Genomic DNA, 27,574 nt, shown 5'->3' on the forward strand with positions numbered 1-27,574 from the left:
TTCTTATATTCATTCATTCATAACAGGATTTTTAAAACTTTGCCCCCTGGTGGCCACATTTGTAATCGAATCCGGACTGTAGTTGGTCGTTTGGGTAGGACTTCCCATTTCCTGTGAAAATGTGATTTTATTAGTTCATACCTACCCAGGTCAGACTTTTGCATATGTACTCATATCAGACCTACCCGAGGAATTATTTAACTAATTACATTAGAAAAATAAGCAGCCAGTTCACAAGGCTACGTCCAGGCGGCGCCCCTGTACAGCCCATCAACAGTGCAAGCCGCTATATTGCCAGTACTTTTTACTCAAGCAACTCAAGTAAGTCCCGTTGCTGTGGGGACGGACGGGTGGGCAGTCTGACCTGGGTAGGTATGAACTAATAAAATCACATTTCCACAGGAAATGGGAATAAAATCACATTTCCACAGGAAATGGGAATTTTATGTCGTTCATACTCTACCCAGGTCAGACTTTTGCATCGAATACCAACAACCTGAGGAAAGTGGGTAAACGTGACTTACCATGTAGCGACGTGAACTGTCTCCAAGCCGCATAGCAGAACCCAACGGGTGAGACCGGGATAACCAGACCAAAGAGAAATGGGGATGCTCATGGCTCAACGGTCAGGCCACCATATAAAAGAATAATGGAAAGGGCCTTAAGGTTATCAACTACCCCCTAGAGTAAGGTAGCACATCGCATGGTACTTGCTCAGCACACACCTCGCCAAAAGAATGTGTGGGCTTAAGAGGGTAACCACCCTCTGCGTGTGGGGACAACCCACAAAGTCTAGGCGGCTCAACCTAAGACATCCGGACGGGGCACATGCACAGGGGAACCACGTCCCGGCATGAATGTCCGTACCTCCCCCTCATCTTTAGAGGGAAGGACGGAGAATCCGGAGTGAGGAGTCCGGCGGGTAGGCTAGGCAGGGAGAACCTAGACTACGTGCTGAGCAGCGACGATTGGACCGAGAGACAGCATACCGTCAGTCATCACGGAACAATCGCGCATATAATGTTGGGAGAAAGTGGAGTGAGAACTCCACGTCGCCGCCTCCAAGACCTCGTTCAAGGCGACTCCCCTATATTCGGCCCATGAAGTCGAGATGGCAAGAATCCCGTGGGCCGTCACGGAACCCAGGCGGCGAAGCTCCGGAGACTGAAGAGTCATGGAGTAGGCCTACCGGATGGTGGCCACCAACCATCTGGCGACCGTGGCGGGCGCAATCTCCCGTGTGAATCCCTCGCGATAAGACAGAAAAAGACGCTTTCTGCCGAGACGGACGGCAGGGTCCTTGGTCTTATCGACATAGAACCTCAAGGCCCGGACAGGGCAGAGAGTTCTATCCGGGAGGTCTCGAGAGACCACCCTGGAAAGGGATGGAATAAGAACCGGGCGCCTGGAGGTGGAAGGCGCCTGGTTCTTCGCAATAAAGCCTGGGACAAATTCTAGGACCGCGCCCCTCTCATTGAAGGCTAGCTTGTCAAAAGCTAGGGCATGGAGCTCGGACCGTCTCTGGGTCGTAGCTAAGGCAACCAAGAAGACGGTCTTAAAGGTAAGATGCTTCCTATCTGCTAGGTGCAAGGGCTCGAATGGAAATCTCATAAGAGCCCGTAGCACCACCGAGAGATCCCACTTGGGGACGCAATGTAAGGAGCGGGGACGCTCCAGAGACATGTTGCGAAGCAACGATGACAAGGCGTCATCCCAAGCCGGTTGCCAGGAGCCTGTCAGCCTAAGGGTGACGGCAATGGCAGAGCGATAGCCCTTAACCCCCTGGACCGAAAACTTCCGGACCGTAAACAAAAAGTTTAGGAAATTGAGGAAGTTGGGAAGAGTGGGAGCGATCGGAGAAACTCCGTGCTCCCCGCACCAGTCTCGAAAGACGAGCCACTTACTGTCGTATGATGTAAGGGTAGACTGTCTCTGAGGCTGAGCGACTTTTCGGATAATGTCCTCCGAAAAGCCTCTCTCTCGGAGGAAATGCCCGATAGTCTCCAGGCGTGAAGCCTGTAGAAAGAAGGGCCTGATGGTAGACCCGGCCTATCGGGTGATATAGCAGGCGGTCCCACTCCGGCAATCTGCGGGGGTGGTCCGTCAGGAGCTCCAGCAACACCGGGAACCAAGCTTGGTTCGGCCAGCAAGGGGCGATCAGGCAAAGCCTGATGCGCGATGAGGCCACTTGGTTCAGAACCGGCAGCAACAGAGGGGTTGGCGGGAATGCATAAGCATTGAGGCCGTCCCAGGAGGCCGACAGGCTGTCTACTCCCAAGGCCTCGTCGTCCGGGAGAGGGGAGTAATACAGGGTGAATCTCTTGTTGAGGCGGGTGGCGAAAAGGTCCACAATCGGCGCATCCCACATCCCGGCCAGCCGAGACACAATCTCCTGATGGAGGGTCCACTCGGTCTGGACTAAGCGATCGGCTCTGGAGAGAGCATACGCCAGGTTGTTCCTCTTGCCGGGGATGTGACGGGGGAAGAGCTGGATATCCAGCCGACGACAAAATTGTAGGAGGTCCCATGTCAGACGACACAGTGTGTCGGACCTCGTTCCCCCTTGTCTCCGAATATAGGCGACGACAGTCGAGTTGTCGGAGAACAGAGATACCCTGTGACCCCATAACCGGGACGAAAAGGCCTTCACGGCTAGGATGACAGCCTGCATTTCGAGAATATTGATCGAAAGGCGAGACTCCTCCCCTGACCACGTGCCCTTGGTGGTCAGGTCGCCCTCGTTCAGGTGAGCCCCCCATCCGAAGAGGGAGGCGTCCGTGAAGAGGGACATCTGGGGGGTAACGGACGGAGCTGCACCCCGCGGAGGAGCTCCGTCTCCGTCCTCCAGAACCTCCAAACGTCCTCCAGTAGCATGGAAGGGAGTGCTACTGCTCGATCGAGTGGGTCCGAGAAGGGGCGCCAACTCGAGAGTAGGAGGAGCTGGAGGGGGCGCATATACAGGCGACCGAGAGGAACCTGGTCCACAGCCGAATTGAGCAGGCCCAGCAGGGACAGGAACTGTCTGGCTGTGGCGCTGTCTCGGCGACGGAAAGCCCGAATCAGTGACCGGATCTTGGTGAACCGGTCCTGAGGTGGGGACATGAGGCCCTCTCTGGTACGGAAACGTACTCCCACGAAGACAAAATCCTGAGACGGGTCTAGCTCGGATTTTTCTAAGTTTGTTATCCACCCGGCCTGGGTCGCCGTCTTGAGCAAGAACCGAGTCTGCTTGAGAAGACGGGGACGGGATTGGCAACGTAGCAGCCAGTCGTCTAAGTAGCAATGGAGCTTGAAGCCCAAAGCGTGAAACGGGGCGGCGAACGCCCTGACGACGGTTGTGAAAATAAGCGGGGCGGAAGCCAGGCCGAAAGGCAAGGCCTGAAACTGATAAATTTTGCCTTCGAAGTAAAAGCGAAGGAAATGTTGAAAGTCTGGGTGGACTGGGATGTGAAAATACGCATCCTGTAAGTCCATGGAGACGGCCCAATCGTCGGGCTGCACCGCTGTTGCCACTGACCTGGTTGTTTCCATCTTGAAACTGGGTACCCTGAGGAACCGGTTCAGGCTGGACAGGTCTATGACCAATCTCCATTTTCCCGACTTCTTCGGAACCAAGAAGATGTGGCTGTAAAAGCCCGGGGAGGAGTGGTCTTCCACCACCGTGACAGCCTCCTTCTGGAGGAGGGAGTTGACCTCGGACCGAAGGGCTTCGGCCCTGGCCGGGTCCACGGGGGTAATACCGGGTGGGGAGTCGATGTCGTTGGGGGAGGATGGGCAAAATCGAGGCGAACCCCGTGCCGGAGCATGTCCGGGACTGGGGAGCCTTTTTGACACCATCCGTCCCAAAAGGCTGCGAAATGGCGCAGCCTGCCCCCAACGACAGAGTCCGAGGGAGTGTCGCCCATTGGCGCCCGAGGAGAAGGTGACAAGTCACCTACGCCTGCCACCGCGACCCTTCCGCTGTTGTTGCTGGAAGGGGCGCTTGGGCTGCCCGCCGCCTCCGCCCTGACCTGAGGGACGGTGGCGCTTATCGGAGCGGCGGGCTGGAGCCGCAGCTTCTGTCTGCGCTCGGGGACGAAAAGACCCGGAGGAGCCCTGCGAGGCCGAGGGCCCACGAGAGGCCGACGCACCCCGGGGGCGTCTAAACTCCGGCCGACGTCCCCGGCCCGCGGACCATGAAGAGGAACGCGGGTGGGGGGCCTGTCTGGGGGGAGGAGGGTCCCCCTCACAACTCTTATCCGACTCGCGCTGAGCCCCTAAGGTATCAGGCAGCGAATCGTGAAATAAGAAGGGACCGCCCAAAGGGGCGGTCCGCAAGGCCCCGCGCAGAAACTGGGCGCGGACCACACTCAGCCCCTCGATGAGGAGGTCCCGGCGCTTCAGCACCGCATTGGCTGCTTGTTTGGCAGCTAAGTCACTGGCATGTTGCAGTGACTGCTGTAGGGACATAGCCAGGATGCGTTGCTCATCCGTGGCGTCCGCAGCCAACGACCTGGATAGGGCACAGAGCGTCAAGTCGGCGTAAGACAACACCGACTGCGTCTCCTTAGCCAGGGCCTCATCGTTCTTAGCATCTTTCATAGGAGCAGACGTGAGGACTTTAGGAACGACCAACCCGGCGAGCTGCACATCATCCTTCAGGGGGATGAGTGAGACCGGGTCGGTCCCCGACGGCGATACTCTGTAGTATTCCGGCCTATACGAAGGACTGTGAGGGGAAGTGGCCGTGAAGCGCTTCCCCGCCCTCGTCCAGGCTCCCGGTCCAGTCGACGGCAAAGTCGAGACCAGGGAGCGCTGGTGGCCCCCGCAGGACGGCGCCGTGTCCCTGAGCGTTGAATCGAGCCAATGAGAGGCTCTGATCAAGGCAGGGGAGGGGGGCAACTCATCGAGTGCCCGGTCCGGCACGGCAGCCAAGTCCGGCTCGTCGGCATCCCCGAAAAGATCGAAAGGAGCACGGCCGAGCGCGGGGTTGACCAGCGGGAGAGGACAATGCTCGGTCGGCACAAACTGCCGGACGAGCGCGCGAAGATCGCGCATCCCAGCCACAATGGTGGGGTACTCTGTTCCAGAGGGGCAGTCAGCCTGAGAGGCCTGCCCGATGGAAGATTGGGACTCATCGTATTGATAGTCGACCTCCATGGGGACTTGGGGCAGCTCAAAGGCCACTGGTCTCCCGGCCTGCTGCTGAGGGGCCCTATCTGAGAGATTTTTGGTCTCTAGATGGGCGGCCAAACACTGCAGGACCTGACGCTGCTGGGCCGTAAGGCCCAGTGCGATAGGCCGGGGATCCTGTCTGGGCATACCTGGGGCAGACAGGGATGGCGGGGGGCTACTCACCACAAAGGGGGTGGAGCTCAGACCCGCAGAACCAGACAGGGAGGGACGGGGTCGCACCGGCGAAATCGTGGGGCGAACCGTCCCGACGTCTGGACAGACCCTAGGGTCTCTGGACCGGACGTAATGCCCCATTGTCGCACCCCTACCCCTGGGGGGTAAGGTCACCTCCGTGCGAGACATGAGGGGGCGGCAGAACAGGGGGGGTGACACCCGAGTCTGCGGTAACCCTCGGGGAGGCGGTCGACGTCCCCAGAAGGGGACGGAAACTGGGGTGAGCCGCCTGCCAGGCCTCAAAACCCGATGGGATACGCCCCGTCGCCTCAGAACGGTCAGATGTGACGGTGTAATCTGAAGACACAGTCACAACCGAAGACACTGCCGGAGGCACATCCAACCCGGAGGAGGACGGGGGACGACCCAATGCCGCAGCAGGGGGGTCCCGACGGGGGAGGGCGGAGGAAATCAGGCCAGGTGGGGTTTTAGATGTAACTAAGGACTCCACGGCCGGAAGCCGGAGGAGTTCCTGAATCAGGAGGTCTGCCTTCAGCGGGGTATGCTCGACGCCCAGGGGATCGGGACGCAAAGCGTCCAGAGTCCCGCTCCCTACGACCCCCTGTGAAAGGGGGGAGGGGCCAATCTCACTAGGGGGCGCCCCGTTGAAGGGGTCAACGGCGCTCAACCTAGGAGGAAACTCGGGGGGCACACCTCCGAATGGAGGGTGCCCGGCCCGAGCCCCGGAGTCGGGCGTCGAAACGGCGCCAGAGCTCCGGGGGCCTCGCCCCCGCTGAGAAGAAACAGCGGAGGGGGACTTAGAAGAGGCCACACCAGGCCACACTGCTTCTTCGACGGCCGAGGGGCCGGAGAAGCTGAAGGCTGCGTCCCGGCAGCGGACGAAACCGCAGTCGCAGAGTCCGACGGGGCGGACTGGCGAGCCGGGGACGAACCGGGACGGGGACTAATAATCCCCGATACACCGGCACCCGGGCACCTGAATACCCAGAAGGGTAACAGGCCCAATAAGAGGGCTGGAAAGCCCAATAATGATAAGAAAGACGCTAACAAGAGCGGCAGAGCCAGCATCTTGAAAGGCCACACAAAAGAAGTGAACGATCAGAGAATTTATATTTATTCTTGGTCACGTGACCGGAGCCTGGAGCGAAAATTTTTTTGGGCGAACGGCTGAAAAAGCGTTCTAAAGTGGCGAAATCAGGGAAAGATGAGTAAAGGAGTGGTCTCACCCGCTTCCTGAGATCGACAGCTCCAAACGGACGTCTGGGGAAGGATCCTTCTCGATACTGTCACGGAGAATTCGACGTAAACAGCAGCAGAAACTCGGAGCTTGTGGTACAAGGTGCCGAGGAAAAAGTACTGGCAATATGGCGGCTTGCACGGTTGATGGGCTGTACAGGGGCGCCGCCTGGACGTAGCCTTGTGAACTGGCTGGTTATTTTTCTAATGTAATTAGTTAAATAATTCCTCGGGTAGATCCGATATGAGTACATATGCAAAAGTCTGACCTGGGTAGAGTATGAACGACATAAAATTGCCCAGAGGCATATTTGTACAAGTTTGAAATTATCTAGGTCACATAGTAAGAAAACGTGGTAAGTTTGTTGAAATTTTCAAAGTTGACCTCTTTGACCTTGAAAAATTCGTCAAATCAAAAACACAGGTATTATGTCATATATCCTTACTAGATGTATAAATGATCCAACCTTTAGTTCAGGTGAAATAGCACCTTTTGTGTTTCAGGTTATGCCGCCCTGGTGGCCTATCCATGAATCAAATCACATGGAAATTTAGTCTCGGAGGTCATTTGACCTAGGGGTACATATTTACAAGATTTCAAGTCAGTTACACCAGTGGTGACGAAACGTGCCTCTATTACCTTACAGCGATGCCGATAGCAAACTTTGACCTTTGTGACCTTGAAAAGTAAACCTGGGTTATATTTCGAGCATCCTTATGAGGTGCATCTACGGTATAAATATTATGATTCTAGCTAGCAGCGTTCATAAGATACAGCCAAAAATAGGTTTTCAAAGAGTGCCACTTATATGGCAGGCAAGCAGTTGAATTGCGCTAATTTTCATTTTGAAAGAAGGTCTTGCCTAGGGGTACCCACACACCAAGTATGAACCTTCAGGGTCAAGTGTTAAAAAACGTGCCACTCTTTTGTCAAAAGTAACGACGACGGACGCTGCTGACGACGGACGGACGCCACAGTATTGTATAAGCTCCCCTGAAAGGTGAGCTAAAAAGGCCAGGGGCGATTGTGCTCACTGTATAGATATTTGGTGGTTAGGAATTCATGCTGGTTAGGCTGACGTTACATAGGCCTCATTCGTTCACTTCCCACATGCCACGTTCCCCTTAATGCGTTCGTTCCTCACTGAATGCATGCCACAAGGCCGTGCATTCACCGAGGAACGTTAAGTAAAGCTGGAACGTGACATGTGGGAAGTGAACGAATGAGGCCTATGTAACGTCAGCCTTAAGAAACATGCTACATGTATAGTATATAGTATATAGGTTTGCTACATGTTACATGTTACATGTATAGTAATAGATTTGTTTTCGGTTTCGCAAAAACTAAGTGTATTGTTTTCGGAAGAGATAATTTTTCGTACCCCTCCTAGATGGACGCTGGGTCCCCATGCTGTTAACGATGCAGACAATATTGATGTATCGGGGGTTAATTTTCGTGCTGATCTAAACAGTTCTACGCATGTTAATAACAGATTATCAGCAGCCAGACGCAAGGCATACATGTACAGTCTATCCAATTCTGGGTTATGTTTCCCCGGTCTTAAAACAGAAGCTAAAACATATCAACAGAAGGCAGCCGTTCGCCTTGTGTTGACCTTCGACTGTCATTGTATGTCTCTAAGGTCATGTGACCTTGCTTTATTAGAATCGTCTCAGGCCAACAACATCAAATGTATTTTTGGCCAACAACATCAAATGTATTTTTGGCTTCCCAAAACGATCTTATTATCATACCAAACAGTTTACTGCCCTAGACATATTCAGAAAGTTACACCTATTGTGAGCAGTTAAAAAATTCAAATATATTAACATATTTTTAAATGGACTCACCTGGTAGAGATCTAAATATGTCACTACTTGCTAAGTATATTTGTGGGGGATCGCCCTGTGGCGGGTACCCTCAGCGAGTCCATCTGTGATACAGATGCTCCCCTTCTGCCATGGCATTCGGTCAGACAGCACGGTCGGTCCGTGCTCCCTGCAGTCCGGTCGTGGGCATTATGGGTGGTGGACTCGCTGAGGGCACTCCTCCACGTGGATGACTTCAACAAGAGGCAATCCCAGAATAAAGTAATGGCTGGCGTCCTGGTGCAGGAATTCTAATTTTAATTACATATTGTACGCTGTATCTTGGAGTAGTTAGACTTGTCAGGGTTATAACTTCAGGTTTTATATGTAACTTTTCTTCAGCAAAACCGCGCTGTTGAGTCTCTGTACTAAAATTGAGACCTTTGGGTGGTATGCAAATTCTGAGACAAACCTTTGGCCGAAGTGCCTCAGGAATTCATAATCAATTCAAAGGCACCCCGCAAACAAGAGATTTTTGTCACTGCAACATGGGATTAACAAAAATCTCTCATTTGCAGATTTCATTGATCGTGTCTGCAACGATAATTGATAAACCCTGCCACTTGTATTCAATATCAAACCAAGCAATTACCGGTTTTACCAACAGATGAGCCATTGTCTTTTGGCTATTCGCTAATTACTAATCGCTATTGCTTAATCTCTTGTTTGCGACGCGTTTAAAAAGTGCCGTGCTCAGAGCAACCAAATCAAGCACTACTGACCATCAGTAAACTTACGGATTTTCTGAGGTATTGAACAGTAGCAATGAGCTAACAGAGGGAATGTTCCGAGGAAGTCGCCCAATTCCTTCTTGGTCGTTTTCATCCTTCTTCTTGCCACCCTGCTGCACATTGTAAAACTGCAGCTTGTCTTTCAACACATTCTCATCTACGTCTGTGTATTTACTCTGAACTTTATGGCGTGCTCGTTTGATGTCTTTCAGATTGGTGCAAGCAGTTTCACCTAAAATTGTTAAAAGAAATATGTTCTTGTTTAGGAGTACAAATCAAAAGCTAATCAAAAGCATTTGAAATGGTCATCTCTGCTCATCTGGAACAAATAGTGGTCATAATACAATATTACAAGGGCTGTATTTCATTTTTTGGTTCTGGGAGTAGGGTCTTATGGGGGGGGGGGGGGGGCAGAACAACAATATCCCAAATCTGCCTGAAGAACACTTTCGAAGATGACAGTGGAGGAGAGGGGCAGTAGCCCCCTGCCACCTAAATACGGCCCTGAATAAAGATAAATGATACTGTTCACTAGGTTGATTATGGCCCCAACTGGGTATTGTCTGTTAGTACATCCTGAGGAAATCAGGGGCCCTGCACCCAAACCCTTAATACCTTCCCCTCATTGGCTGAAGTAAGGGGCAAAATGAAACCCGCTCGTTCAGAGCATCGCTGGCATCTCTCATCTACGAATTTAACCACACTACATCTCTTACAAGTGAGACCAAGATAAAAAGGGGCCAAAAGCGATAGGGCACTCTATCTCCCACCCCACCCCATTATGCCACGGAGAATTTAAGCCCATTGACCACCCAAGAGAACCTACCTAGCCCCCTCACCGCAACCCACAGTGATTTGCAAATTGGTACCCACCATGCACTGCGCTCATCCAGGTGACGTTGGTCAATACCGCCATGTTTATATGGCAACGAAATCACGAATTACTACCAAACAAAGACCCTGTCCTGCCTGTCCCTTTATTTTCTGGCATGGAACTGGTTATTTTCAATGGACATTTACACCCTAATGCATAACTAAGTACATAACTTGATAAAAATATGCCAGGCAAACCCTCCTTTGAAATTTGAACAAACATGGCTAGTCTTACCTTGGAATAATGTTTGATAGCCCTGCAGCTCCTCAGTGGCAGGGTATTTAGCACTTGAGAAAACCTTAGTCGCTTTGCTTGTTCCCTTTATCTTGTCTATACGCGCCTGGGCCAGGTTCACCCTGTCATTGACTGCCAATAATCGCTTCTTGTTATCCTCGACGCGACCACCAATCCGAGAAAAGACATCGTTGGCGACGAGATTAAGATAATCTAGGGCATCAGCAATCTGTATGATACATTCATCCCGCCGCAGGTCAGATGGAATAAGAGGCACGTTGTACGTGTTACGTGATGGTGAGTTCTTCATCTTCCAAGTCTCATGAACAAGCAACGCTGAAATGTGAAATTAGCACACAGTACATCAGTAAATATGTCTTATTATATACCTACACTGGGTGACACGCAAAAAAATACAACTTGAACATGTCCATATGGCCATAGTCCTGTTTTGGTGATTGTATACAGGGTGTTTCAAAAAAAAGAAACAGAGATTAATTTGTTAATTTCCTAGACATGGCTAAATATTTTGGAAATTGGCAACCACCATTCATTACCCAATGATGTCCTCTTTCTTATGACACCAAGAAATCCAATTTACTGTCACAGATGACTGAACACCTAACAGTTCAATCAACCATGCCAGAACTGGTCTCACACCAGACAGACGTTTTGGTAATACCAAGTTAACAAGTTGCCTCCACGAGATATCAATGACCTATGTGCCAGAATCGTTGATACCTTAAGAGGACAAAGAGACGCAATCAGGAATGCATTGACAGCAATGAGAACCAGAGCTGAAGCTTGTGTCGAAAGGAATGAGGGGCATGTCCAAGCACACTGGAGTTAGGTTGAGACAGGAATAAGCAAGCACCCACTTATAAGAGAGATATCACACTTTTTAGGTTTCCACTTTTGGCCCACTGCTGGCCAAGTCAAGATTCTGATTGGACCCAAATTCTGTGTCAGAGGTCACCTGATCTGGGGGGTCCTGTGTACAAAGTTTCAAGTTCATAGCTCTAGCAGTTAAGAAACCTGCCACTGTTTTTGAAACAGGATACAGACAATGACGACGACGGATGACGGACACAGCGGTGTTGTATCGACTCCCCTAAGGTCGGTGAGCCAAAAATGGATGAACGATATGGGAAACCAGATGGAGGAGGCGTCCACCAGGGGCAACTACAGAAAACTCAACCAACTGGTGAAGGAAATCACTTTGACACTTTGTCACCCAATCTTTACTGACCAGCAACTCAGAAACCTAATTAGCAATGCCAATTAATTAGCAGTGCCTTCCCTTGCCATGCCTTTGATGATGTGAACATATCTCAATATGACACTTTTGACCCATATTTACTGACTATCAACCCAGAAGCCTAATTGGCAGTGCTAACTATGGCGCCATGCCTTTAATAATGTGAACACGTCTCTCTACTCTATGACACATTGACCAATAATTACTAGTGATCACTTTGACCAATAGACCATGATCATGCTGCGTGAGGTAAGGAAGAAAAGTAACGCACGCAGCACATTAGGTGCCAACTTTGGCGTTTACAAGTGTTTTTTTGCCGCAAGAGTCCTGAACGCCTGAAAAATCCCTAGTCTGCTACGAACGGCGTCGGCGAACGCGACTTGACGCCACTTGCCGCAACTAAACGCCAAATATCGAACATGTTTGATTTTTGACGCGTGTCGCCGTTTTTGAACGCGAGAAGAAGCCAGGTGTGCTACGGATTGCCGCCTGAATTGGCATCGGCGGCGAGGCTATGGCAAATCAGTTTGTGTCTTGATGTCACAGGATTTCAAAATGGCAGCCTAAAGTGGCGAAAAAGACGCTACTGGACGCCGATTCTGGGCAGGTGTGCTCTCACCAGGATCCACTGGCCGCCAACTTCGGAGTCGAGAGGCGTCAGCTGAACGCTTTTTGTCGCCAAAGTTGGCGGCCAGTGTGCTGCGGGTAATAGCATGCCAAAAAAATGTTTCATTGGAATAGGATGTGGAGTACTGTCCGGAAGTAACTTCTTTTGAGGGGGCGCTTCGTCTGACGCATTCTGCAAGGGCTGCGAGTGATGACGCTAGGTCTTTAGGCGAGGAACATAATCTAATCCTGCTGAGGAGCAAACACAAGAAACTGAAGAAAGTACACTGCTTACAGGTGAGCTGGAGTGATAAGACCCCATTGTAGTATTCCGAATAGCCTCCCTTTAGTTATAAATCCCTGAACAATCATTGAACAATAGGGATGACTAATTCCACACAGGAGACAACAATTTCTTTTACCCCAAGTTTCCCTAAGTACTTATGTTTGATTGTGTCCAATGTAAAAAGTTTGGGACTTTTCAAACCAATTGCCTTATTCATGATCGAGATGCAGCATGCAGAAATTATTGTTGAAATGTTATCACATTTTATTTCATGTTTTATCATAAATTTCTGCAGTTTGATGTTGCATAATCACTGAGAGAACAGGGCAAACTCACGCAACACACACACAAGATCCCCGACAAGACATGACTTTTCCCTTGCGCGATCTCGAGATTGTCGCGCAATAATAGGATCCTAAAAATGTGCAGCACAATCTTATCATGACAGATAGTGCAGATCGGTAAAATGCGTAGCCTAATATGTGCAGCCAGGTCCAGAAGTATGTATCGGTTTTGGCAGTTACGGACTGATAAGGAACCGACGATAGTCACCTCGTGTATTGCGCGCTTCGTACCTCAAATCTATCAGCCACGATGACCTTGGTTTTGTAGTAAACGAACCGAAATAAATGACGTTACGGACCTAGGTCATTTGGATACTGACTGATGATCATTGACCGACCGACCCGACCTGACGTGACGAAATACGAATGGACACGAACCGGGGAAGATGACCAATGACGTGATGCCGGGCGGGCCGGCGGGGCAAACATTTATTTAATTCAGAACACAGGGATATTTTGGCCGGACCTACATGATTGGCAGCAATTAACAACCTGGACGATAATAATCCAAAGCTTCAAACAACATTAAAATCCAATGCGCAATTTCTTGCAAACTTAACCCGGCAACTACCCACCAATGGTAGCCTAATCAAAAATAACATGCATCCTCGCATCCAGTTCACTCTAGAATCTGCATCTGCTTTTCCCTACGCTATTGACAATGCTATCTTTTGATTTGACCTGGATACAGGGTCGCCCACCGGTATCCCATTTCAATTAGAATCAGCCCGATTTTAGGAGTCAGTCGTATCAAAAATACAACATCTTGCGAACACATTGATCATTGTCTCGGCGCAAAAATCATCTACGGCTATTTATCCTTGTCAAAACTTTCTCGATCCCGGTGCTCTTCATCTTTAGATTCTTGGAAGGCGATTGAGCAGTCTGCTGCTTTGACCAATCAGCTGTCACTGCTGATCATGACGTCAGGAGACAGCTGTCAATTAATGACAGGCCGCATGAAATTCAACTTTCCTTCTTTTTTGAAGGAATTACCCATCTATTTTTATAAAAAAAGAAGTTAAATAGTAAACATTACACCCAAATTTTATTTGCGGACTCTCTCAAAACAAATATCTGAGATAAAATAATTCTGTTGACAAAAAAGAAGCGAAAACTGCAAGGCGCAAAGACTGCGTTGGTCTTAACGATGCAACTAACCAATATGCAAATAAACACCTGTATCTTATCATTAAGATGCGTAACTTTGAGTAATCAACCTATAGTTTGGTTGCTCTGTGCTTATACACTGCACCTTTTTTTGGGCAGTTTGTCTTTGGAGTGAAGTGTACCTGTGTGTTCCTTGGAATGCATCATTGAAAATATGTTGCGGTAGAAGAGTTTGTCTTTTCAAAGATCACTCAAATTTTGCTGGAAACAAATGTACGCATGCCATGATTTGTGTCATGTGTTGTGTCCTCGCATTCTGTTTTGACGGGCGGCGTGGCCAGGACTCCCGGGTTGGACTAGAGGTTTAGGATAGAAACCGGCAGGGGTTAGATTGGGGATTATGTTTTAAAAACGGTAAGATAATCAGCCACCCGTCCTTTTCCCGCGAACGTCATCTGTCATTCTGTCGCACGATGACGGGACCGGGCCCTGGCCAATGCCGGTCATCGCAGTCACGACACAATAGAATCCGGCAAGAGTATTGATTAGGAACCGAACCGAACTGGCAATACACAGACTGAAGACAATCAATACCCGAACCGATAAAATGCAAACTACGAACTGACGATTATTAGGACACTGACCGCTGTTCAGTCTGCGATTTGTCAGTCGTCGTCATGTCGTACTCTAAATAATAGCGTTACGGACCGACCAGGAACCGATTAGAATACGGTACAAACGATGCGATACATACTTGTGGACCTGGCTGTACCATTAGGCCCCGCGTGGTGGCGTTGAGGCGGCTGCTACCGGGTGGCCTTTTAATTCTTAAACGATTTTCTTTTTGTATTCCTTGACCAGAATTTTGGAATGCCTGGATCTTCAGCTAGGAATAAGTTATAGTGTTTTAACGACGCAAATTTTTTCTAACAGTTGGTTTTTCATATGAGTTGTCCGTTTCAGTCATAAATTACACAAATCTGATTGTTAGTGTATGGACAAGCAGACTTAATTCAATAAAATATTCCATGTTTAAAAATCGACGACCAACCTATGTTTATGTTTTTATGTTGTCCCCAGTATAAGCTCCCGCCAGGTGGCCAGTGTGTAACAACTCAATTGGCCAGATCTGGGCCACTCTCTGTTAAATGTAATGAAGAGAGTGGTTGAGTCAGTCACTCTATAAACTGCGCAGAACACATGCACTGTCTGCCTGTTGAATTTGCTCAAATTTCACGATTCGAGAGTCAAGACGGTGAAGATTCATCACTTAGTTATTAGAACTCTGACCATGTAGTAGAGCAATCATCCAATCCAAGGCAATGGTTTGTTTACAAACAGAGGTATACAACGCTGTAAATGAAACGGCCAGGGGCCATTGTGCTCACCGTAAGTATTTTTAGTAGACAGTTACAGAAAGTGCTACAGTATGTAGGCCTCTCATAATTTATACATGCATCTGTGACCAGTTCAGAGCCGGCCCTGGCCAAGTGGTGAATCCGAGACTTGTGGTTCCAAGCTTGTAGAGTCTAGGTGAAAATGATAGTGAAGAAACTGTGCCACTCCATGACAATGGTGAATATATTTTTAACTTTGACCTCAGTGACCCTGACAGGTAGGTCAAATAACAAACCAGGGTGATATGTGATGTAGACACATCCACCTGACCATAACAATTTCATCACTCGTTTCACTACAGCAATCGGCAAAAAACGATTTCCAAGATGGCCGCCTAATTAAATCTATGGCACCAAATAAATCAAAAAATGAAGAAAATGTAAGATAGAACTCAGAAAAGAAAAAAGGAAAAGATGAAAAATAAAAATATTTTTGGCTGTCCTTGACCGGGGTTTGAACTCACGACCTTTGGATTGCCACAATACGAGGAAAAACCCACAAAACATGCAATTTCGGCCATATTTGAATTCCGATCTGGCTGAAACTTGGCATACAAATAGTGGCTTCCTAGATGCATCATTACACAAAATTAAAACTCTTTACATTGAACAACGACAAAACGTACCAAGAACGGTAAAGTTTTCAACTTTGACCTCTGTGAACTTGAAAGGTGGGTCAAATCAAAAACCCGTAAGATATGTGATGTATCCTTGCTGGGAGTACCTACCATGAAACTTTTATCAAAAACAAATCAGTAATAAGCGAGAAATCACACTTTTTGAGTTTTGAGTTTGGGCCCCCTGGTGGCCAAGTCAATAATCAGACCGAACCAAAATTCAGTGTAAAAGGTCAACTGACCTAGGGGGTCACTTGTTCAAAGTTTCAAGTTCATAACTGTTGCGGTTGAGAAACGTGCCATAGTTACACTAAAACGGCAAATTTACGCCATTTGACCTCTGCGACCTTAAAAAGTAGGTCAAATCCGAAAAATCGTGCAACATCTGAGGTAACATTGCTAGGGGTCCCTGCCATAAAAATTTCATCAAAAACAATTTGCTAATAAGCAGGCTATTGCACTTCTTACTTTTTCTGTTTTGGCCCCCTGGTGGCAAAGTCAAGAATCAGATCAGGCTGAAATTCAGCACCAGAGGTTATCTGATATAGGGGGTTATATGTACCAAGTTTCAAGCTCATAGCTTTGGTGGTTGAGAAACGTGCCATAGTTACACTCAAACGGCCAATTCACGCCATTTGACCTCTGCGACCTTGAAAAGTAGATCAAATTAAAAACCCGTAAGATATATGATGTATCCTTGCTATGAGTACCTACCACAAAAGTTTTATCGAAAACAAGTCACTAATAAGCGAGATATCACACTTTTTAGATATCCACATTTGGCCCCCTGGTGGCCAAGTAAAAAATCATATCGGACAGAAATTTAGTGTCACGGTCATCTGACCTAGGGGGTCATGTGTACAAAGTTTTAAGTTCATAGGCCTAGCGGTTAAAAAACGTGCCACTGTTTTTGAACTAGGATACGACGGACGACGACGACGACGGACGACGACGGACGACGGACACTGCGGTATCGTATAGACTCCCCTACGGTGAGCCAAAAAGCATACACACAAAACTCACTTATTTGGAGGAATTCAGTAACAACTTCGTTAGAGTGATGAAAACAAGTTTTTAACTATATTTCAAGCAACAGTTCATATTCATCTGTTTTAGACTCGGAATAAGGAGGAAAATGTCGATCACAAAAAGTGGAGAATATTTGGTACCATGGCATATCATGTGACCAAATATTCTCAACTTTTTGTGATTTTTTCCTCCTTATCCAGAGTCTAAAACAGATAATTTAGAACCATTGAGGTGATCATGTGTTGGATATATGTTTCTAGTATAGTTAGGTTATTTAATATCTCCAAATAAATGAGTTTTGTGTACATCTGTGCTTTTTTGTTCAGCATTCTATAGATGGATATCTTTGTTCAGTCATTGAAAGGAAAAAAATCCAGGTGTGGGGGTAGCCACACATCTAAAGGAGCTTAGGTGTGTGGTTTTTCGCGGCGTTCGGCGACTTGACTGTTAAAACTCTTTTTGAGTGGAAGTTCACATGTTGTGGCCCACCAGTTATTCTTTGTCTTTGTCATCAACGGCACTATGCCAGCATCCTCCACTTTCCACGATTGGAAAGTGGAGAGCTGGACTGCCTGCCCTTCCGCCATTGTTGTGATGAGAGAGAGCCGGAATTTCATTGGTCAAACCGATACACTGGTCTAATACATTTGGTGAAACAACAGCCAATCACGAATCATGTTACATCTTTACATTCAACATGTTCGGGATGTTTCGTCGGCTCGTCTGTAGCGAGGTGCGCGGGAAATTTGAGATACACGTGTGTGCGGGAGTACATAATGAATGAAGAGAAATAAAGAGAGTAACTATTGTATATCCAACAAACAATTTTTTTTGGTTTTTCAAAATGGCGCTGAATAAATAAATCAGACCAGTTGTAGCGCTGAATTGATATGTAAAGTCAAGGACTTAGTGAGCCCCCCTTTAGGTCGGGGGAGCTCCCCCGAACCCCCTTACGAGCATATGTTATGTGCAAGCTCTAACAACTACAGCTGTTACAATGGGGGGACACCCCCCCAAACCCCCCTCCGTCGACATAGGTTTTTACCAGTGCGTTGGGGGAAGCTCCCCCCAAACCCCCCCGGTGGACAGTCAACTAGCCCTTCTGTGTCATACTGCTGGAGGGGGGGGGGGGGTGCGATGGAACCATCCATATAGTTCCTTCCGACACATTTTTGTTTTGGTAATGTAATACATTGTGATTGTCCTTATTCACGGGAATCGGGCGTTTCCAGTGATATACGACACTTAAATGGATTGTCCTCATGCATTCACTTCGGATATGCATTTTAAAATAGATGTTATGTCCTGTTAATGGGGCACGTCATCATCGCGTACATTTGGGAAAAACTCCCTAACGAGACCGGAGCAGACGGCTGAAAGTAGTTTAATTATTGGCCGCTAGGGTGCAGAATGTCGCTCACCCGAATTTTTCACGCAACTTTTGCTAAATAGAGCTAGTTCTAGTTTGTAATTCATTTTGATACTTCAGATTTGGGTAGTAGACTAAAATAACTTAGTCGTCAGTGTGGTTTTAAGCAGGAAAAACGTGTTTGTTTTTCTTAAAGTGCCTTTTTTGGACGGGTGTGTGCGATTGTTTTGTTTATGTCACGTGACCTTGACCATGTCGACACAAAATTGAAATAAACCACCCTTTTCTGTCATTATTTAGGACAGATATTTCTCTAATAAAAATATTAATATAATTGGCCAATTTCTTAGGCATATGTAGCGAATTCCCATGAAGATTTAAATTAATTTAAATTAATTTCAACAAATGGGATAGCAACCACCACCGGAAGATCGCGGAGAAATCGGTAAACTCAACGGAGTTAATTCAGAAAAATACCAAAAAAAATTGTTTGTAGGATATACAATAGTTACTCTCTTTATTTCTCATCAAATCAGTATATACTCCCACACACACGTGTATCTTAAGAGCCCCTCCTAAGAGGGGGGCTTATAAATCAGACCAGTTGTAACAGGTTACGAGAACATCTGGTTCGTATTTTGAAAACTACGGCGTGCGCGGGTATTTGCGCACCTGGATCGTATTTTACTTTTAGGTACGTGATGGTGCGCGTGCGCGATGGCGCACCTTTCCTTTCAATGACTGTTTACAAAATGACGCCATTCTGACGTGATAATTAACTGTTGACTGCGTGTGCATACTCGTATCTCACTAGAGGGGATGGCGTGACATAACAACATCAACATCCACACGTTGTTGGTCTCACTGTGATATAAGAGTTAGTTTTTTTCGCCTATCTCGTGACTTGCATGATATTTTAGATGTATACTAACAACTTGGAAACCATTTTGTCACAATAATAACAGCTGTACATCATCGCCATCGGTTAAGCATCATTATGTTATCGAGAGAGATCCCAGGACGATGGTTAAGACGTCATAGATATCATATCACGGTGATGAAAACCAACCATGTCGTGAACTGAAAAGATCAGGAGTGCGTGCGTATGATGTTAACAAATGAGCTGCGATGTCAACAGATATCTTGCATTCTCGGTCTAGGCCTACATCTGATGGATCTGCTGACGTCACAGCTTACCCCAACTCTTGGTCCCTTTGGCTTTATTTATCATGAGGAAATCATCATTTTGATCATACTCGAGTCGAAAGGCAACTGAAAGACCACAGGCATACAACTTTGGGCCTAACAGATTGAGAATAGCCAGTACTAATAGCTCTCGAGTGTCCTTCTGATTCTGTACATTTACATTATTATGTACACAATTCCTATCATTTAGCAGAGAGTGTCCCGGCTATTCTGCAATTGCTCCAAGTATTCAATCAAACCAATAGGTGCACTGACAGAAAAGAGATCTCGAATGAAGTTAACATACCTACAGGGCCACAAGAACTTTAATTTTCACTAAATATGTTTGCTTTCAAAATCTAAAGAATGATGACTGATGTCAACTTCCTGAAAATGTCACCTCATTTCAGTTTATTTTCCTACCGTGGCGTGGCGCTGAAAAGTCTTACGCACATCACACAAATGTAGGTAATGACTTTTGAACACCCACTTTCCTTGTTTTCCCGATAGAGGCGCCGCTGTCATCGTGAAAAATGTAACGTCGCTGGAGTATGCACCGAGCATTATCCGTGATAAAAAAGATGTATTTTGGCATAAAGAATAATATGAAAAGTCAAGGACTTAGTGCGCCCCTTTAGGTCGGGTGAGCACCCCCTCCCCCCCAAGATAGCGTAACGTTTTTACCCGCAGCTAACTGGAACCTGCTACCCGAAGAAACGGTAAATGCGGAAACCCCAGAGGTATTCCGCCCGAGGCTTCCCACCACGGAGGGAAGTCACTAGCGGGCGCTCTCGCTCACCCCGCCAATACAAAAGCCAGAATTAGTCGCTTTGGACAGTAAACAGTAAACAGTAATGAAGGGGAACCCCCCCTCCCCCCCCCCCCAACCCCTCTTGTTGGGACCATCCATAGTTCCTTCCGACACATTTTTGTTTTGGTAATATATTTATAATTCGGGGGAGGGGACCCCCCCCCCCCCCCCGCACCCCCAATTTTGGCTTTGCGGCCAGGCAGATATTTCACCATTCCTTCCCTCCAGTTTTTAAAAGTACATGTACATGTAGTTCATATTTTTTCCAATCATGGCAAATTGATTAAATGATGCTACAAGCCAATAACAGGCCTAGAGATTAAATTCACCGATCTTTGGATCCCTTATGGTTGGGATTTTAGAGGTGATTTAAGGGAGTCAAATCCTTGTTGCATTTCAAATCAAGAGTAGGAAGACTACTCGATGTTATAACAAACAGACTATAACAAAAATAACCCAAGTGAACTACAGGCCCTGTGATGTAATCATATGGTTTGGTAATATGCCATGATTGGTAAGCATGATTATAGGCCAATGTTTATTTACAATATACAAAGGAATAAAGTTCACCCATGACTAAAAATAATGAATTCATTTTGGATTTTCATAATTTTTAGGCATTAATTTCATGACTAGCTTGGCCCAACTGATGCCTTTAGCTTGGATAAGTCACTAATCGAAGATTTAAATTAATTTCAACCAATGGGATAGCAACCACCACCGGAAGATCGCGGAGAAATCGGTAAACTAAACGGAGTAAATTCAGAAAAAAACCAAAAACAATTGTTTGTGGGATATACAATAGTTACTCTCATTATTTCTCATCATTATATACTCCCGCACACACGTGTATCTTAAGAGCCCCTCCTAAGAGGGGGGGCTTAATATGTTATACTCCCGCACACACGTGTATCTTAAGAGCCCCTCCTAAGAGGGGGGCTTAATATGTAAAGTCAAGGACTTAGTTGTTGTATTTCCTCGTGCTTCTTTGATGGAGGAGAGAAGTCGTGGTTTCTGTATATATCTACTTTAATCTAACACACATGAGATGTTGACCATTACATTGAGATACAAGAAGTGAAGACAAAGAAGACGCTCACCTTATATGACTAATGATATACTAATTAGTATGCTAATAGGTGATGGTACGATGATGCTGGTTTATGATGCTAATCGCAGATGGCGCTGCGCTCGATAATATAACATCCCCTTTACTAAGAATGATTTATGTGACGGTACCTAAGCAATTTTACAGTAGCTGTTCATTTATGCGATTGTATCAAAATGTTCTTGTATAAGAAAAGTTATCAGTCCGATTTCACAGTTCTACTTCGTACAGGGTCTATTATATGTCGGGCTATATGTCTCTAAACTATTTCACACGTATATGTATGCAAAATGAAGAATATAGGGAGAGGTTACCAGCACATCACCTGATATTATCATTTTCTTTTCCAATTTGGAAATCCTTCATCCAATTTGGAGGTCGCCTTTCACGTTGCGATCGGCGGGTAGTTTCTTGTGGCGTCGCAGCTGCTGGAGTTGTCACGTTACTATTATTTTAGCTGGAAGGTGTCTGGGGAACGATCCTTGCGGGTGTTTGGGGTATGATCGTTGCAGGTGTTTGAGGTATTGCGACCACACCTGACTCAGTTCCGTTTCCGCTGCTCCGTTCTCGCGTGTTGCGCGGTTGCATACCACCTGGCTCGTATGCGTCAAATTTGCTGTTGTCTACTGATGGGGGATCGGCAAAAATAACCTGGCGTGACCTTAAAAGGCTTCTATTCCTACGTAGTGATCTGCCGTTGATGCTGCATTGTAATAGTATACGACCGTGGTTCTGGGCCAATACCGGTAATGATTCCTGGTGACCAAGTGCGCTTGGCCACGTCGCGATAGAATATTGGTTGCTGCAGGGACAGTTCTGGTAGCTCTTTTGCGTCTTGGTTGTACCAAGCTGTGGTCTTAGCTTGCGATTGTTGCCTACTTTCGATTTCGATCTCGGTCGCAGTCGATCTCGTATGAGTCGGTAGACTGTTGGGTATTTTCCTGTTGAACATCATCTCAGCTGGCGACGGTAGGTTCGGACCTAAGGGCGTTGTGCGATGTGCCAGTAGTGATGTTTGAAGGTTGGCATTTTTCTTGATTATTTTTTCGGCGATTTTGACTTGGCTTTCCACGAAGCCATGTGACTTAGAATGTTTCGGTGAACTGGTCACGTGGTTTATCCCTAGTCTCTGGACCATTGTTTGGTAATGTCCACCTATGAACGGTCCACCGTTGTCTGATATGATAGTGTTTGGGATGCCAAACGTTGCGAAGATTTTTTCGGTTGCGATCGTGGTTGCTCTGCTGGAAATGTCCTTCATTTCTTCGACAAACGGAAACTTGGAGTAATAATCGGCTATTACGAGGTAATCCTTGTTTGCATATTGTACGTAATCCGTACCAATCGTGTGCATTGGTATGTTCGGGACATCCGGTATAATTGGATCAAGCGGTTCCTTTGATTGTGCCGCCTGGTGCGTTTGACACGGCATGCAATGTTTCACAATGTTCTCAATGTCACGGTTAATTCCTGGCCAGTAGATGGCGCTCCGTGCTCTTTGTTGGCATCGTGTGATGCCTTGGTGGCCTTCGTGTATTGTGGCAAGATATTCCGAACGTAGTGCGTCTGGGATCACTATTTGCGATCCTTTGAGGATGATTCCGTCCTCGATTGAGAGTTGGTCGCGAAAAGGCCAGTAGTCCTTTACGTGAGGGGCGATCTCCTTTTGCCTGGCGGGAAATCCACGTACGATTAGTTGTTTGAGCGGGACGAGTTGTTCGTCCTTTTCCGTTTCCTTTCTGAGGGTGATCAGTTTGGATTCACTAAACTGAACCATGCAGACTTTCACGTTTAAGTTTATTTCTGGATCGTTTCGTCTTCGGGAGGCGGGATAAACTGTCTGGTAAGTTGCAGGTTGGATGCGGCGGAATGCCGAGGCTTGAGAAATAATTAGAAGCTCACTGCTAGGTTGAACTGCGCTATTCAGCCAATGTTAAGACTGTACATGTGTTTTTCAGATAGATCAGGTCAAATGTACTTGGAAGATCTTTTCGTCACTGAACCCTAATGGTGTGATCACAAATAGTAATGTTACACAGCTCTGGGCTGCCAGTGTCATAGTTTACACCGTGAAAGGAGCTATACTCTGTTTCTTCAGCCTGGTAAGGCCAGCCTAAGAATAATCTAGTCTGTGCAACACCACTGTTTTTGGTAATGTGACATGGTCACATTGCTAAGTTCACCTCAGTACCCTTGGCCAGAACGGTATGAGAGATACTTTATTACTATAAGTATATCCAACAAGGGACTATAGAAATATGTCTTGCCACTGTCGTGGGGATTAACTTGTGCAAAATATGCAATGTACATGCACATGTAGGGAAAAGGTTTTAGGTTTGAATTCGGGGTCATCCGATATAGCAGAATAAAAATTTAAGAAAACCATCGTCTAATATGGGATGATTAATAAAAGAAGTTTTTCCTCAATCCTTATACTGCCTGTGAAAATCCCGGAACTCTAAAACTTTCGTAAATCGAGAAAAGGGTACAGAACTAAATTAATGTATAAAGTGTTTTTTATATGTAGGGTGACCCAGAAAACGTTTCCCTCGCACAATATGTGACCCGTCACAGCAAAACCAGGCGCATGTCGCTCTGAGCTTGGCAGGTTGAGACGGACTCTCTGTTCATTTCACTATTGTCTGCCTTTTGTGAAATATGAGCACATCAATTTCTTCCATTATCTCCTGGTGTCATTTAGGCTCTTCTTCTGTGCGACAAGCGCCTGGTTTTGCTGTGACGGGTCACATATAATTCCATTGTGTATCCATTGTGTGAGGGAAGGTTTTCTGGGCCACCCTGTAGATCGGGCCAAAGGCACTTGGCTGACCTCTTGTCACAAAATCACAAATAGCAATGTTACACAGCCCTGGGCAGCCGGTGTCACAGTTGACCGGTTTTAGTTGACACCGTGGACGAGCAATGGGTGGTTAGGCCTACCTTAAGGGTTATCTAATGTTGTGCAACTCCACTATCCTTTGATCAATGTGATCTGGTCACATTCCTGAGTCCACTAATCAACTTTGGCCAGAACGATATAAAATACACTTTATATAATCACAATTCTCATTCTGTCATCATCTTTGTATTACGAGTATCCAGTGAATCATTACGCTAATTTTCTATCGAGGCCTATTCAAACCGAACATGAACTTACAAACTGGGTAACAAAGCATACTTATGTATCATATTTTCATAATGGTTGCCTAATGCAAATTCGCCTTGAACCTACATATTTTCCCGAAGTTAATTCGCCTATTATCAATTCGCCTTTTGTCATTTGCGTCGCCGAAAATATGGTATGTGACAAACCCCAGACGCAGCTTGACAAAGGGCCTAGCTTGGAAGGCAACAGCTGAGGTTCATTGAAGCGTCAAAAATTATCAACTTTCTAAAAAACTGGATCACAACACCAAATGTCTTCATGTACTTATTTCTCTAAAACCAGTACCTCCTCTACCTATGTTAAGTTCGAGACTGATTCGGCCAGTAGTTTTTCTAATTCTGGGGGAACACAGTGCATTTATTCCACTTACACCTTACTTTTCCTTGGCAAAACTGAGGTGGTCTTTTTCGTTTGCCTGAAATTCAAAAACTGTCCCTAAAACTGGGCCAGACACCATCAGTTTTATAAAGTGTTCTCTCTAGAACTCCGTTTTATTAATTAGTAATACAAAAAGTTGAGACGGAAGCAATAGGAATAAAGTTATGAAGTACTTTCGAAACATGACTCAGTTTAGTGACTTTCGAAACATGACTCGGTTTAGTGACTTTCGAAACGTGACTCAGTTAAGTGACTTTCGAAACATGACTCGGTTTAGTGACTTTCGAAACATGACTCGGTTAAGTGACTTTCGAAACATGACTCAGTTTAGTGACTTTCGAAACATGACTCAGTTTAGTGACTTTCGAAACATGACTCAGTTTAGTGACTTTCGAAACATGACTCAGTTTAGTGACTTTCGAAACATGACTCAATTAAGTGACTTTCGAAACATGACTCGGTTTAGTGACTTTCGAAACATGACTCAGTTTAGTGACTTTCGAAACATGACTCTTTTAAGTGACTTTCGAAACATGACTCCTTTAAGTGACTTTCGAAACATGACTCGGTTAAGTGACTTTCAAAACATGACTCAGTTTAGTGACTTTCGAAACATGACTCAGTTAAGTGACTTTCAAAACATGACTCGGTTTAGTGACTTTCGAAACATAACTCGGTTAAGTGGCTTGCGAAACACGACTCAGTTTATAGGGTGACTTTCGAAACATGACCCAGATTAGTGACTAAAATAACGACCTACCTCAGATGTCCATATGTTTTTAGATCCAAAAATGTGTCCACAAATATACGTCGCCTTGAAAAGTCCTAAAACCACTCCAAAGGAATTCTACGAAATTCGTCACAAAACTGCTTTAAACAGAAAAAGTGACCAGAGAATCGTCCAAGTGTAACTGATCAATCCTATTAGATATATTCCAAAGTTAGAAGTAATCCAAGATACAATTTCTGCGATTGGAGCTATCCAGAGCAGTGCCAACTGAATGCGCGGAACGAATGACAGTCAGTGTCTCATTCTAGTGTTTAGAAGCCTCGCTAGTCGGACTATTGGCTTAGGCGTACAGGGCCGACTCGTGGGCTGCTCAGAGTGGCTCAATAAATATGTTACACTTACAAAATGGTTAATATCTATTATAATTTTGGCATTTACCTCAAACATACATATGTAGGCGCAAGTGAGATTTCACATGAGTCAATAAAATCTGTCCTGTGCAGTCAACCATGGAAGGATCGTGATTTTGCTGGCGTCAACTTAATCGAGAGATCTTGTTCTTCAAGTACATATATATGTTTGAGGGTAAATGCCAAAATGATAAAATTTATTAACCATTTTGTAAGTGTAACATTATTTATTGAGCCACTCTATGTACATAATACGTGTACATTGTTGTGCATAAGTTTTGGTAAAAAAGTACACCTTGGACCAATCAATCTGCACAAAATTTTATATGTGTCAAGAAGAACCCTTTGCCAATAGCATAATAAAGTTTAAAAACATTCCAATACCGATTGCCTGAGAAAAAAAGATTTCCGTACACCATATCCATCAAAACGTCACTGGCGCATTGATATGGCCCTGTCAAAATACAAGTTCTAAACTGACCAGTGAGACCACATTTTCTTAAATATATTATCAAAAAGCATATTTCTGTGATGGCCTGACTCTGTAGATTAAGAATCAACCACAGATTGAGAATTAATTCCACTTTGGTCCATCCCAGCCATGTATTTACCACAACTTGACATTTTGATAAGCTCTATGTGTGCCACACTTCCGGTCGTGGATGAATACATGTCTCTGCCCCGATGAGGTTTTTTTTTTTTTTCATTGCTGGAAATGAAATTGTTGTACAGGTAGACCTGGGCAAATGTACCTGACTGATCTCTTGTCACTAAACTGTAATAGTCTAATTACAAAGAGCAATGTTACACTGTCCTGGGCAGCCGGTGTCAAAGTTGACCGGTGTGGCGGGGATAGTAGTCCTAGGGCTGATAGTCCGTGTAACAATAGCCCGCATTGCTAAATGTTTTGGTTAGGGTTAGCGGTACAATAGATCATGCTGCTTATTTGGTCAAATACAATGCTACCGGACTATGACTCCAGGGGGGCTATATTCGCTGTCACACCGGCATTAGTTCACACAGTGAAAAAGCATTGGTTAGGCCTACCCTCAGGATAATCTAGTGTTGTGCAATACCACTATCTTTTGGTAAATGTGATATGGTATTATACCTGAGTAACTTTGGCAAGAACGATATCAAAAATCCTTTTTTGATGCTGATCTTTCATTTGAGCAATACTACTAGAGGTGCGGTATTGGCAAATTACTCTGTATAGTACCCCCAGGTATATGGCACGGCTTAACCCGCCGGCCATGAGGGAATTCCTTTATGGCCCAGTGGTTGGCGCGTTGCCCCAGAGTGGAAGTTAAGCAACGTTGAGCGCGGTAAACCTTTGGATCGGTGACCGGCGCGTATAATACATACTCATTGAGGCGAAAGATGAGCAGATTACCCTTTCTTTTTTGTAATATCACGAGTCGCATTTGGCGTTTTTTTGTAATCAACGTTCATTCAATTTTCTGCGGCATTATGCGGT

General features: G+C 46.2%; 1 protein-coding gene across 5 annotated transcripts in view; it reads right to left on the bottom strand.

Annotated features, from left to right (window-relative positions):
* The window catches only part of LOC135490657 (WASH complex subunit 1-like), a 37,266-nt gene extending 11,321 nt beyond the window's left edge, over window positions 1-25,945 (bottom strand). Inside the window, exons 1-3 of one of the 5 annotated variants that reach the window (XM_064775971.1) lie at window positions 25,718-25,945; window positions 10,294-10,629; window positions 9,192-9,417 (exon numbers count right to left, since the gene is read on the bottom strand). In XM_064775971.1, the coding sequence (XP_064632041.1) occupies window positions 9,192-9,417; window positions 10,294-10,603 (536 nt within the window). In that variant the 5' untranslated portion in view covers window positions 10,604-10,629; window positions 25,718-25,945. Of the gene's footprint in view, window positions 1-9,191; window positions 9,418-10,293; window positions 10,630-17,429; window positions 17,491-19,241; window positions 19,370-19,801; window positions 19,911-25,717 lie in introns of those variants that run through there. The other 4 variants (XM_064775970.1, XM_064775974.1, XM_064775972.1 and 1 more) reach the window with 4 other exon arrangements.
* Between the last annotated feature and the right edge of the window lie 1,629 nt (window positions 25,946-27,574).

The sequence above is a fragment of the Lineus longissimus genome, chromosome 7 (assembly GCF_910592395.1).
Source record: "Lineus longissimus chromosome 7, tnLinLong1.2, whole genome shotgun sequence".
NCBI classification, from domain to species: Eukaryota; Metazoa; Nemertea; class Pilidiophora; order Heteronemertea; family Lineidae; genus Lineus; species Lineus longissimus.